At 40.3% G+C, this 13,373-nt stretch overlaps 1 protein-coding gene across 1 annotated transcript; it reads right to left on the reverse strand.

Annotated features, from left to right (window-relative positions):
- Positions 1-7,164: 7,164 nt before the first annotated feature.
- LOC308389963 (serine/threonine-protein kinase pim-2-like) lies at positions 7,165-11,013 on the reverse strand. The gene is made up of 9 exons (XM_080871587.1): positions 10,954-11,013; positions 8,912-9,154; positions 8,643-8,777; positions 8,437-8,531; positions 8,248-8,295; positions 7,926-8,144; positions 7,638-7,818; positions 7,381-7,551; positions 7,165-7,271 (listed from the first exon to the last, which is right to left on the reverse strand). The coding sequence occupies exons 2-9, from the start codon at positions 9,138-9,140 to the stop codon at positions 7,180-7,182; spliced, it is 1,170 nt and encodes a 389-aa protein (XP_080727713.1). The 5' UTR covers positions 9,141-9,154; positions 10,954-11,013; the 3' UTR covers positions 7,165-7,179.
- Between the last annotated feature and the right edge of the window lie 2,360 nt (positions 11,014-13,373).

Consider the following 13,373-nt stretch of genomic DNA (forward strand, 5'->3'; position numbering starts at 1 on the left):
AAACAGCTTCTCAAGAAATTTACATTGCACTGCTCTGTTGATATAAAATAGCCTTTTCCTCTAGAACATATCAGCCCTTCTACTGCACCCCAGTGTAAGAAAAAGAAAATCTGAGCTTTAGTGTCCAAATATACAGTTTTTCAAATATTCTATAGAAGTAATTGCAAAGAGGAAAAACGTGCAGGTGAAGAGGCTCTGTGAAGAGGTTGTTGTCTGCTCGAGCCATGTGCTTTGTGCCATTTTTGTTGGATGAGAAACCACTCGAGCTTTGCCTGCATCACGACACAGGTATACCAACTGTATGGAAATTCTGCATAACAGCAGTCAAGACCTGAGCTTATCTCAGACATACAAGTGTATAAACCGCCTGGGACTTTTTACAGTCTAAAATTTGATTGCTGTCTCTCTCCCCCACTTTCTCACTCTCCCCCTCTCTCTCTCTCCTCACCACAGCTTCTCTCCACAGCACTTGGATGAGCGATGCTGCCTCTGCCTCATCTTTGACTGGCAGAATAAACACTGTTACCACAACAGCCATGCTGGGAGACAAACTACAAGTAACAACAGAGGTAGACAGACACACCACAACTGTGACAGTATACGGAAGGAAAGATAAAACTGTGACAGTGTAAGCAGACATTGGTGTGCGAGCCCAGGAATGATAACAAAGTTAGGAGGCAGATATACAAGTGTAATAATATAAGAGAAAATTCAGATGAATATGACAGTATGGGAGAAGAACTGGCCAGAGAGATTTTGAAAGATGATAGTTGGTGGAGGCAGTGACACTGTGACTGAAAGGCTTACTGGGACTATAATCATAATAGGGTTTGTATACTGTGGTACTGTTCCCAGCATTATAATGGTGAAGGAGGATGGAGTAATGATCTGCAGAGGCACACAATGACAATATTTAAATGGTGTTTAGAGCCCAAAGAGCTCTGTTGTTTTGTTTATTTAGATCCCCATTAGCTACCGTATCGTAACAGTAGCCACCGTTAGCAGTGTATCAATTAATATTTTAACAATACTCGATTACCAGCAATTACATCAGTAAAGCAATACACATTCATCACATTCATTCTCACAGGAGCAGCTAATACATAACTTAACCACAGCCTAGACACAAATCAAAGAAAGTCTAATACATGTGCTATATCTACATAGAAATTTTCTAAACAAAAAAATGGATCACGTAGTGCTCTACAACCATGTCAGTACTTCAAACTTTCATCCATCCATCCATCCATCGTTTGCTTCTAATCTGGGTCTGTGGAGCATGGGCAGTAGTCTAAGCAGAGTGCATCTAGATGGACACCAAGGCATTCCTAAGCTAGCCAGGATCTCTTCTGTCTGTCTTGTTCTGTCATCAGGCGACATTCCAGTAAGACATTTCCAGAACTTCTCCTTACCAGCTCCTCACCCCATTTCCAAGCAAGACCTAGATTCCCTTCAGAGGAAACTCTTCCACGCCTCTCGTATTGATGATCTCATTCTTTTGGTCACTACCCAAAGCTTGTGGCCATAGGTGAGGATAGGAACTGCTCTCTTGTCACCACAACAGTCCACACGCCAATCTCCTGCTCCACTGTCCATTCAAGATGCTGAAAAGATTAAACTCCTCAACTTGGGTCAGCAACTCGTTCCTTACCTAGAGTGTGAGGAAGGAGCAGGGCGATATAGCCAAAAATATTTATCACGATATATATTTGAAAATTTGCGATAACGATATAACTGACGATATAATTGATACGAGACAAAATACAACTCCACAACATTACTAGCGAAAAAAGACAACCTTCCATTTATTTTCACTTAAATAAGAAGCTGGTTTTTATGTACATTAAAGCTTTATAAAAATGTAACAGTGCAAATGCAAATTCCTTGCTGAAAGTTTAACCAAAAGGCATTTCCAGTAGAAATGGGCTGACATATCCTGAGCATAACCATGTATAATATCCACTGAAGTTAAAAAGAGGTGCTTTGCAACATTAAACTGCAGTGTGCAGTACGTATTTTTCGGACCATAAGGTGCACGGGATTATAAGGCACATTAAGCGAAACAAAGCAGTCAGATAAATCAAACTTTATTAAACTCATTCTTCTTGCTTCCTCCACTTCTGTACCATTGATTCATTAATGTTGAATTCTCTGGCAGCTGCTCTATTCCCATGTTGTTGCAGTATATTAATGACTAACCTTGTATTGTGGATGGATTATCTCAGTTGTTCTCCTGACTGAAGTTTGGTCCGTTTACAGCATCCTGCCATGCGATTGCATTTGTCTCTAACTATCAGGAACCTTAACGTTAACTTTTATAAGTGGAAAGGTGTTACGGTGTGCTCACACCGAACGCGATGGACGCGAATAGAGCGTCAGGTTTACATGTAAAGTCAATGGAAAAGCGCGATGACATGCGATTGCGGCTCCCGTGAAAATTCGGAAGCGGATTTGCGTCGCCAAAACGCCTGAAACGCGCGTCAGTCTAGCGCGTTTGGAGCGTTTGACTCGCGAATAAAACCACGCGCGTGAGTTTTTGTGTTGCATTTTGTGCACGTTTCGTGTCTACCACTCGAGTTGGAAAAATCTGAACTCCAGCGTCAAATTGCGCCGCGACAACCAATCAGGAGCCTGGTGACGTGGCTGTGACCTAGGTCAAAGGGGCAGATCCAGCCAAAGCCCTTCATTCTTCAATGGAGGGAAGGCTAATCAATGCCATAGCAAACAACCTGGAGCTGTACGACACCAGCTGCTTTCTGTACCGAGACAGGAATAAAAAGGACCGAGCTTGGAGGAAGATATGTGAAGAGATCGGGCAACCTGGTAAGTTCATTCATTTCTCTTTTGAAAGTTTTTACTGACCCGGGGAAACCGCACAAAAGCTAGCAAGCCACCGCTATTTTCCCACTGACGTACAAATACCGTTCTGCTTTTATGCATGTTGTCATTTATGAATATATTTTATTGTTTATTAATAAACAGCACACAGTGGTCCCGCTGTTCATCCGTCACTGCTTCGCTTTTTCGCTGATTTTTTATTGCACAGTACAGCATTGCATTCTGCAGCCTGATTGACAAATCTGCTCCGTGTCGTGTCTCCTGCACTTGCCAAATTTATCACGTTTGGTTTTGATAACCATCATGTCCAATAGAAAAAACAGCACAAAAACACCCATAACTATGACCCTCATTCGGAAATACACACCTGCACCGCGAGGGAAAAAGGCGCACGAAAGTGGCGGGCAGATGAAGACAAACCGCGGCATAATAATACTTTTACGTTTTGCAATCTACAAAGGTTTGCACTTTGAGAATCAATTGTGAGAACTGTGACCAATGTTCATGTCTGTGGGGAAAAAAGTGTATAAAGTGCGTGGCGAGGGGCTAGTTATTCTGAGAACCCCTGCTGCAATAAAAGAGGGACCACTGTACATACTCTATGATTATTATATTCAACCTGTTAACATTTAATACTGTATTGATAGAACCAACTGATTCTGCAGCAGAGCATCCCCTGTTGCTTCTCCTGGCTCCCCAGTCCCTGAGCTCCTGCACCACAGGTATGTAATTGTAGCATCAGATATACAGCAAGCACTGATAGCTTTTTACTCTGTGGGATTGCCTTGTGATCACCTTTACTAAATGTCTACAACCAATCTGATTATATCCTGTTTGTTTTTTTCGATGTTGAAATTAAAATCTAGTAGCAGTCTTCTCATTTCTTTGTGTTTTGTGCTGTTTTACAGGCCCACAGAGGAGGACAGCTCCGAGGCAGATGAGGGACGGGTCCCAGGACGGTCCATCGGTGGTGGAGCTGGCCATCCTGGAGTCCCTGAAGAGGCCACACCAGTCTCCAATAGAGCATTTCCTCCTCAGCCTTGTTCCTGCTCTGGAGAGCAGCTGGGTCCTTTTTATTCCTGTCTCTCTGTAAATTCTTATATTTTATATATTTATGTTTAATGTTTTTCTGTTTGAGAATTTTAATATTATTTCAAATAAATTTTTTCAATGACTAATGTCTCAGTTCTACTACACAGCAAATGTTGGCACACGACTTACACATGTAGAATTTATTTCATATTATACTAATGACAAAATATACTAATACAGTGGGATGCAAAAGTTTGGGCAACATTGTTAATAGCCATCATTTTCCTGTATAAATCGTTGTTACAATAAAAAATGTCAGTTAAATATCATACAGGAGACACACACAGTGATATTTGAGAAGTGAAAAGAAGTTCACTGGATTTACAGAAAGTGTGCAATAATTGTTTAAACAAAATCAAGCAGGTGTATAAATTTGGGTACCACAAAAAAAGAAATGGAATAAATATTTAGTGTATATCAATGTGTGTGTCTCCTATATGATATATGGGGTTCCTTTGGGCGTGCTTCCCATCCACAGCTCCACAGCACAGAGGGAAGTTCCAGCGCTCCTGGAATCCCTCTGTGATGGACCGCCAGTCTCCAGGTGAAGGCACAGCCAGGAAATCGTCCACTAGACAGTCCCAGATGACTGTCGCTACCTGGGGGATGATCTGGCTCACCGTGGACACACCAATTTAAATGAGTATTATGTGTACTGCAGTTACAAAATACATTATTAAAATTCCAAAATTCCAAATTACAAAACATAAATCTTACATAAAATATTTTGCAATTATAAGGATAATTACATGATATATATTAGATATAATCTAAAACAGTCTGCGGTGATTATATACAAATATTCAACTATCCCAGAATTAAACCAGTTCTAAATAAAAAGGAATGAGTATCACTACAAAGGTTAACTCATTGGTCCTAATGCTACAGTTTGATATCAGCAAACACCGAGCGCATACACTGATATGACACCAAAGCCATATCATTGCAAACACTGATAACAGCATAAATCGAATTAAATCGGGACTTGATGAGACCTTGAGTATGACTAGAAATATTATAAACAGTCGTCTCTGTACCACAGTTTGCTATCAGTAAACACCGAGAGCATTCACTGTTAGCATAGCACATCCATGTTAGCAGTATATGAATGGATGGTTTAGCATATATTAGCACAGGTATCAATAAAGGACTACCGTATTAAATACTTTTACTAACCTCAGGCAGACGGACAGGCGCTCTGCAGGTGGGATTGAGCGCCTGCAAATGGTGTCTAGGCGGGCGATTCTGGGACCGACGCGGGAAAGCAGGTCCTCAAACTGGCCGAGTGAAAGACAGTGATATCGCTGGAATCGGCCGTCATCCAGGCGCAGCTCCTGGAGCAAATGGTGAAACTCACCAAACTGCTCACGCCTCTGGAGGACCTGATGGACCCAGGTACAGCGAGGACGTCTTTTACGCCGCTGCTCTGCTCTCCAGAGCAGAGGGAGACTCTCTCTTCAAGCGCTAGCTCGACAGCTGCCATCTTGCAAAGATACCGTCTGGCACAACTTCCTCCCACATTTCTGGTTCACGCACGTCAAAATATGATATTTCACACGCGATGGATTTTTCTTGGACACGCGTTGAGGCGCGAATGTGCACGCATCAAATTAGGGGCGTTTGTGGCGTTTTTGTTCGCGTCCATCGCATTCGGTGTGAACACACCGTCCTCCACCTTCACTGTTTATGTTATGCTAACGTAGCTGTGCCGCTAGCGATCATGTAGCACATCATTATATACCAGCTAGCCTAACTTCAGTAAGCCTACAAACGTCACTGCTGTTTAGTTTCCTGTCTTCATTTATGTTGGAAGTGATAGCAGAGCTGTACGTTTGAATTTTTTCAGAAATCTCTCAGTCAGAACATGCAATATCATGCTTAGGTAACTAGCGAAACTAGCGAGCTAACTTCCGCTAGCTTCCTGCTAACTTCTAACTCCGTTAAGTGTAATAAATTTTGTTTTCATGGATGCCTGGAAGTTAAACTTCATAGTTACACCTGGTAAAGCAGCAATGCTGATCGTTTTATTAAAGACGAAAGAATTTAGACAGTTTTTAACTCTCAGTGATGCTGCAGTGTTCATTTGACCTGAAGTTTACGGAGTTTAGGACCCAGATTACTCCCAGATTTAAGAGCATTTTAGTCCGACAAATACGACAATAACGACGGCTGCTTGCATGTTCTGCAAAAAAATGTGCTTTGTCGTGTATCTGACGGACAAACACCAAACCAGTTCCACATCACTGAAGTTGCACCATTTTTACAAACTAATGGTTCATCTGTTTCACTCAACAATCAGCCATGTGCGTATGAAAACAAAGGCACTGCACATGCGCGTTTTACTCATATTCTATCGCGATATTTCATTTTCCTATCGTTGCCTAACATTATACCGGTATTACCGTGAACGGTATAATATGGCAGCACGGTGGCACGGTGGTTAGCACTGTTGCCGCACAGCAAGAAGGTCCTGAGTTCAATTCCACCATCAGGCCGGGGTCTTTCTCTGTGGAGTTTGCATGTTCTCCCCGTGTTTGCGTGGGTTCTCTCCGGGTACTCCGGCTTCCTCCCACCGTCCAAAGATATGCAGCTTGTGGGGATAGGTTAATTGGATAATCCAAATTGCCACTAGGTGTGAATGTGAATGGTTGTCTGTCCCTATGTGTTAGCCCTGCGACAGACTGGCGACCTGTCCAGGGTGTACCCCGCCTTTTGCCCTATGACAGCTGGGATAGGCTCCAGCGACCCTGAAAAGGATAAGCGGAAGCGGATGGATGGTATAATATGGCCTAGCCCTAGTAATGAAAGAGTATTCTCAGCAAAGTTGAGTTAAACAAGTTTTAATGGAAGTTTAAGTTAAATCTTTTGATTTTTACTAATTTTGATTACATCAACATATTTTATTACATTAACCAAATCAAATAAGGCCAATTTTGATGAAGCTCCTGACCCAGCCCAAGCTCTCTATGAAGACAAGGAAAAACTCCCCGGGGGGCCAGAATGATGGGAAGAAACCTCGGGAAAGCCAATTCAAAGAGAGATCCCCTTTCCTGGGATGGCTGGGGGGGGTTACAGGAATTTCAGGATAGCAAAATTTAGAATCGGCCAAAAAAACCCAAAAAACCTTTTCCTGTTAAAAAAACAACAAAAAAAATGAAATAAAGACAAAAAAGAAAGTTAGGTCATTTATCACACTCATATGATAAGATATGAAATGTGTGTGTGTGTGTGTGTGTATGAGAGATGGGCTTATCTGAGCCAGGGGTGACGCTGGAGGTCCCCCAGCGTTGGGCGCTTCTCCGGGACATCGGTTAAACACGCGTCCAAGAAATTCCGGCAGTCTGGAAAGAAAGAAAGAAAGAAAGAAAGAAAGAAAGGAGAGAAAAGATGAAGATGATAGTTCCAGTGATCCAAGCCATCAGTGAATCTTGAAGTGTGATGTTTTCTTACGTGGGGACAGATGCTCGTTGAATTTCAGTTCGTTTTCAATGAACATCATGATATTAAAGTCCCCCACATGAAGCGCTTCGTACAGCACCACTCCCATTTGCCACACCGTGGTGGGTCCAGGCCTGTATTTTTTGCCCCAGTAACATTCAGGAGGGCTGTGGATAGGTGTACCTAATAAACAGACACAATTACAATTTCTTCTAAAACAAAAGGCACAAATTGCTACATCTGTGAAGAGCAGGAGCTGAATATGTTACCATAGAAGAAGCGGAACCGCGATCTCTCCGTAGCAAAGCAGCTCAGTCCAAAGTCAATGATACGAACTCGAGGCACGTCTGAGCCGGTCTCAATCAGAATGTTGTCACTCTTGATGTCCCGGTGAAAGATGTGTTTCTCCTCCAGGTCCTTTGCTGCATCAACCAGTTGCTTCAGAATGACCTGGAAAAGATGAAAAAGACAGTAATGAGTCAACAGGTTGATGCTTCTCTGATACTCTGTGTTTTGATTGAATGCTGTACAGTCTAAGGCTCTTCCAGTCAACTTACCTTGGCCTTTTCTTCTGGTAAACATCCTCCATTTTCTCTTATGTATTCAAACAGGTCCACAGCGGGGACAGGTCTCTCCTGCACCAGGATCAGCTCTGTGCCAAAGTCAAACCAGTCCAACAGAGACACAGGAGCCGACGTTCCCACTGATCCATCTGCTTCAGCTGCAAGCTTCAGCAAAATGGCCAGTTCTACTGAGACTTCCTTCCCGTTTTCATCCTGATATATTACAACAAAGTGGATGATGAGGAACAGACGTTTCACAGGTGAACGCTGCACTCAGTCCAGGAATGTAAAAACAGTTCAAGTGTTGCACACTTACCGTCACTTGGATGGGGATTTTGTCCTTGGGAATGTGTTTGATAGCTACCTAAAAGACACAGAGCATTGGTGAGCATTTCCTCAGTATGACTTCATTAAAGGTGTAAAACAGCACCTTTAATGCTCAGCTGATAATATTGTCCGTTATCTGCGTTGCTGCCTGTCTTACTCCCACCATCTGAACACTTACTGGGAAATGATCTGTTATCCTGTAGCCAGCAAACACTGCTCCAAAGCCGCCATTTCCTAGATGGTGCTCCTGCACATATCTGGCTTGGTATTCCCCTGAAAAGACACAAATGTTGTTTTACTACAGCTGTGACACAAATTACTCTCTGCTGTACCCTAAATGTTGCTCTTCACCTGAGTATAAAAGCCAAGCTGTTTGCTACTTACGTTGCTGGTCGGCTGCTGAATTTTGGACAACGTTTTTGGTTTTGTCCTTTTTCTTTTTTTTGGGTGACTCTTTGCTTTCTCCCGCAGACTTGCTTCTGCCATTTTTTGTGCACCCCTTTGTGTTTTGACTGCAGTCTGTAGATGTGGAAAACACCAAAAGCACATCAGCGTATTAGATCAGACACACAAATATCTCCCAAACACTAATATCTTAAACCGAGCAACCAGCTGTGCACTTAATCTACCCCTCACTCAACTAATTAGCCTACCTTTACCAGCGTCCACGGAGGAAGATGCTTGCTCCCTGTCTCCACTCGTAGGCTCAGCAAGTTTAATCTTCTTTGGTGGACTGGTTGTGCCCGCTCCATCTTGCTGGGCCTTACGCTTCACTGCTTTGACCTGATGTGTATCTGAGCTGGTGGAAGGAGCAGCCTGCTCAGTGACCCTCCTTCTTTTTATGGGGGTCTTCTTTTCAGGACTGGCCTTTCTTTTAGCCATCCTACTCTTAGAGTCTATAAACAACAACAACACAGTAGTGAAAAAGAGTGCTCGACATCAGGACTGGAAAGATTTTGATGCCATTTTAGGAAGTATTCGTTAAATTATAATAACAAGTTTATCCTTTTGATAAAAAACAGAGCAACACGAGTCCATACTAGGTCTACTAAGACTTAGATCTTCATGACACTTGTTGATCTGTTTTACTGCTGAGTCCAAGAATAAACTTGTCACATTATTTTACCAAAAGACAAAGTGCCCCAGTAACCTTTCTTTGATTAGACGTGTTGTAATTATGCTATTTTCAGTCAAACATACCCATAAGGAAAAGAAATAGTAAAAATTTATAAAAGACTTGCATAAGATGTGGCCTACTTCATACAGTGAATCATATCAGGCTTATATGATTTACTCATGAAAGTGGCCACTTTCTCATTACTTTCAAATATTGTTTTAGTAAGTATCCAAAACATACAAGTTTTACACAAGACAGATACAAACTTTATAAGATTTATATATATCTTTTCCATATGGGTAGGATTCAAATCTTTCATTTTATACACAGACTGTCAACATTTTTAGAAAAGTAGATTCTGTTATTTGAGGGATTTTACCCAGATTTGATGTATTTGTTTACTTACTTTGATCTCCTGGATCTTTCTTATCTCCTGAATTTGTATTTTTTCTCGTTTCCTTTTTCATGTTAATTTTTGAGACCTTTTAAAAGGGAAAATGTCACCGTAATGAGGAAATACTTCTTCAAATGTGTGCGCTTGTCTTTTCTAAGCTGTTTAAGCGAGTTCCGTAAGTGAGCTTTCAAAGTAAACTCAGACTATGGCAACAGAACCTTGACTTTCAGTGACATCACCAACTGCCAGTAAAAGTTTTCCTAAGTAGTTTAAAGAAAAACACTGTGGCAGACAAAGCCATAATAATTCATATAATTTAATGAGAAGTCGATATACCTACCTATAAATTTTGTTTTTTAAATTGTGCATTTATTCTTTATATAGTGTAACTACTCGACCTTATTTCTCTTTTTAAATCTAGAGGCAACCACGTTTTTGAGGTTGTATCACCTTTCCATTTTCTATTAAAGTACATTAATTCATGTGTACTTTGTTTTCTAAAATAAAAACATCAGTTACCCAATACCCCGTTGTTGTGTGAATAGCTATGGGTTAACTAGCTGTTGGTGTTAATTTACTGATTAACTTATAAAACACATGCTCAACTTACTGAAAAAGTCCCACAGTGGCTTCCATCCTTATGTTGGTTTGTCCAGTTTACGGCAGAACACATCAAACCTGGGGCCCATGTCAGCCCTACTTGCGGCCGTATATTTAAGTGAAGAAATATAAAGCAATTTGGCACTTGAAGTGTCTTTTTCGTTAAGGGGGGATTTATTTATTTTTGAGTCCAATGTTAAAATGCGTTCTTAAAAAAGTTAAAAAAAAAATTAATATGAAGGTCTAACCCAGGAGTCAGCAACGTTTCTGATGATAAGTGCCATCTAAAATTTCCTTAGAAGTCAATGTGCCATATGATTGCATTAGCAATAAATTTAATAACGCTCTATATCAACAGTTACACACTATATAGACCAACTTTATAGAATTATATTTGTTCGCAGATGTTGGCATAGAGCAGATCAGCTATTTTGAAACAAAAATACACTTTTTTTTATCAGTAACAAAAACTCCATAACAGCAAATGAACTGTACAACAGAAAAGTATCTCCCAAACACTAATATCTTAAACCGAGCAACCAGCTGTGCACTTAATCTACCCCTCACTCAACTAATTAGCCTACCTTTACCAGCGTCCACGGAGGAAGACGCTTGCTCCCTGTCTCCACTCGTAGGCTCAGCAAGTTTAATCTTCTTTGGTGGACTGGTTGTGCCCGCTCCATCTTGCTGGGCCTTACGCTTCACTGCTTTGACCTGATGTGTATCTGAGCTGGTGGAAGGAGCAGCCTGCTCAGTGACCCTCCTTCTTTTTATGGGGGTCTTCTTTTCAGGACTGGCCTTTCTTTTAGCCATCCTGCTCTTAGAGTCTATAAACAACAACAACACAGTAGTGAAAAAGAGTGCTCGACATCAGGACTGGAAAGATTTTGATGCCATTTTAGGAAGTATTCGTTAAATTATAATAACAAGTTTATCCTTTTGATAAAAAACAGAGCAACACGAGTCCATACTAGGTCTACTAAGACTTAGATCTTCATGACACTTGTTGATCTGTTTTTACTGCTGAGTCCAAGAATAAACTTGTCACATTATTTTACCAAAAGACAAAGTGCCCCAGTAACCTTTCTTTGATTAGACGTGTTGTAATTATACTATTTTCAGTCAAACATACCCATAAGGAAAAGAAATAGTAAAAATTTATAAAAGACTTGCATAAGATGTGGCCTACTTCATACAGTGAATCATATCAGGCTTATATGATTTACTCATGAAAGTGGCCACTTTCTCATTACTTTCAAATATTGTTTTAGTAAGTATCCAAAACATACAAGTTTTACACAAGACAGATACAAACTTTATAAGATTTATATATATCTTTTCCATATGGGTAGGATTTAAATCTTTCATTTTATACACAGACTGTCAACATTTTTAGAAAAGTAGATTCTGTTATTTGAGGGATTTTACCCAGATTTGATGTATTTGTTTACTTACTTTGATCTCCTGGATCTTTCTTATCTCCTGAATTTGTATTTTTTCTCGTTTCCTTTTTCATGTTAATTTTTGAGACCTTTTAAAAGGGAAAATGTCACCGTAATGAGGAAATACTTCTTCAAATGTGTGCGCTTGTCTTTTCTAAGCTGTTTAAGCGAGTTCCGTAAGTGAGCTTTCAAAATAAACTCAGACTATGGCAACAGAACCTTGCCTTTCAGTGACATCACCAACTGCCAGTAAAACTGCTCCTAAGTAGTTTAAAGAAAAACACTGTGGCAGACAAAGCCATAATAATTCATATAATTTAATGAGAAGTCGATATACCTACCTATAAATTTTGTTTTTTAAATTGTGCATTTATTTTTTATATAGTGTAACTACTCGACCTTATTTCAATTTTTAAACCAACTTTATAGAATTATATTTGTTTGCAGATGTTGGCATAGAGCAGATCAGCTATTTTGAAACGAAAAATACACTTTTTTTTTATCAGTAACAAGAACTCCATAACAGCAAATGAACTGTACAACAAAAAATGTAAATGCTATTTATGGTCTCCTCAAAACAATGATAAGAAAAATAAACTGGGCCAATATGGCATGTTTGTTAATACAGGGATGGACATGTTAATGTGATCTCTGGTCTCCCACTCAGAGACACACGTCTCAGAGTGTCCAGCATTCAGATGGCTACCTGAGGACACTCTTCATGTGAGAGAAAATCTGCTCACACAGATATGTAGAGCCAAATACTGTCAATAAGGCCTCTGCAATGTTAAGATAAGATAAGATAAGATAAGTTAAGATAAGATAAAACTTTATTAACCTCGGGTGGGTTCCTCTGGGAAATTCGGTTTCCAAAAAAGCACAGCACCGACAGAAGTTACAGAATATTTTATATATATATAAATATATATGTATATATGTATATATATATATATATATATATATATACATATATATACATATATATATACTTTCTGACTCAGTCTTACTCAAGGAAGCATGAAGCCTGAGTCATCAGTAAAAAGTATAGTATAATTGCGAGGTTCTGCTCCTGTGGAACTAGCTCCCAGTTTAGATTTGGAGACACATGCTGTCTCTACTTTTAAGATCAAACAAAACTTTCCTTTTTGATTAAACCTCAGGTGACTCTGAACCATCCCTTAAGCTTTGCAGGCTCAGAGTGCAGGATGCACAGAGGTTCTCCTCCACTATGTACCTCTCAGTGCTGTCATCTTCTCTCTTCTCTTTCTTTGCATCTCCTCAACCAGTTACAAGCAGATACCTGCCCCGCCCTGATCCTGGTTCTGTCAGAGATTTCCTACTGTTAAAAAGGAGTTCTTTCTTTCCGTTGTTGCCAGTCACTTGCTCACAGGAGATTATCTGGTTGTTTGATCAGTTATGAATCTGCATTTGTGTTTGTAATAAATAATCTATTCCATATTTATTGATAGTAATTTATAGGGATGGGTACCGGTATGGTTCTGACATAAAAGGTAGTAACCAGACCAAAAAGCAGCGCACATTTCGGTGCTTTATTTCGGTGC

This window comes from Rhamphochromis sp. 'chilingali' (assembly GCF_963969265.1).
Source record: "Rhamphochromis sp. 'chilingali' genome assembly, chromosome: 21".
Taxonomy (NCBI): Eukaryota; Metazoa; Chordata; class Actinopteri; order Cichliformes; family Cichlidae; genus Rhamphochromis; species Rhamphochromis sp. 'chilingali'.

Coding starts and splice junctions, on each gene's coding strand:
- LOC308389963 (XM_080871587.1), bottom strand. CDS start 9,140: ATGGCTAAAAGAAAGGCCAGTCCTGAAAAGAAGACCCCCATAAAAAGA. Junction 8,778..8,911: donor CTCCGTGGACGCTGGTAAAG/GTAGGCTAATTA, acceptor CCACATCTACAG/ACTGCAGTCAAAACACAAAG. Junction 7,552..7,637: donor GCGGTTCCGCTTCTTCTATG/GTAACATATTCA, acceptor TCTGTTTATTAG/GTACACCTATCCACAGCCCT.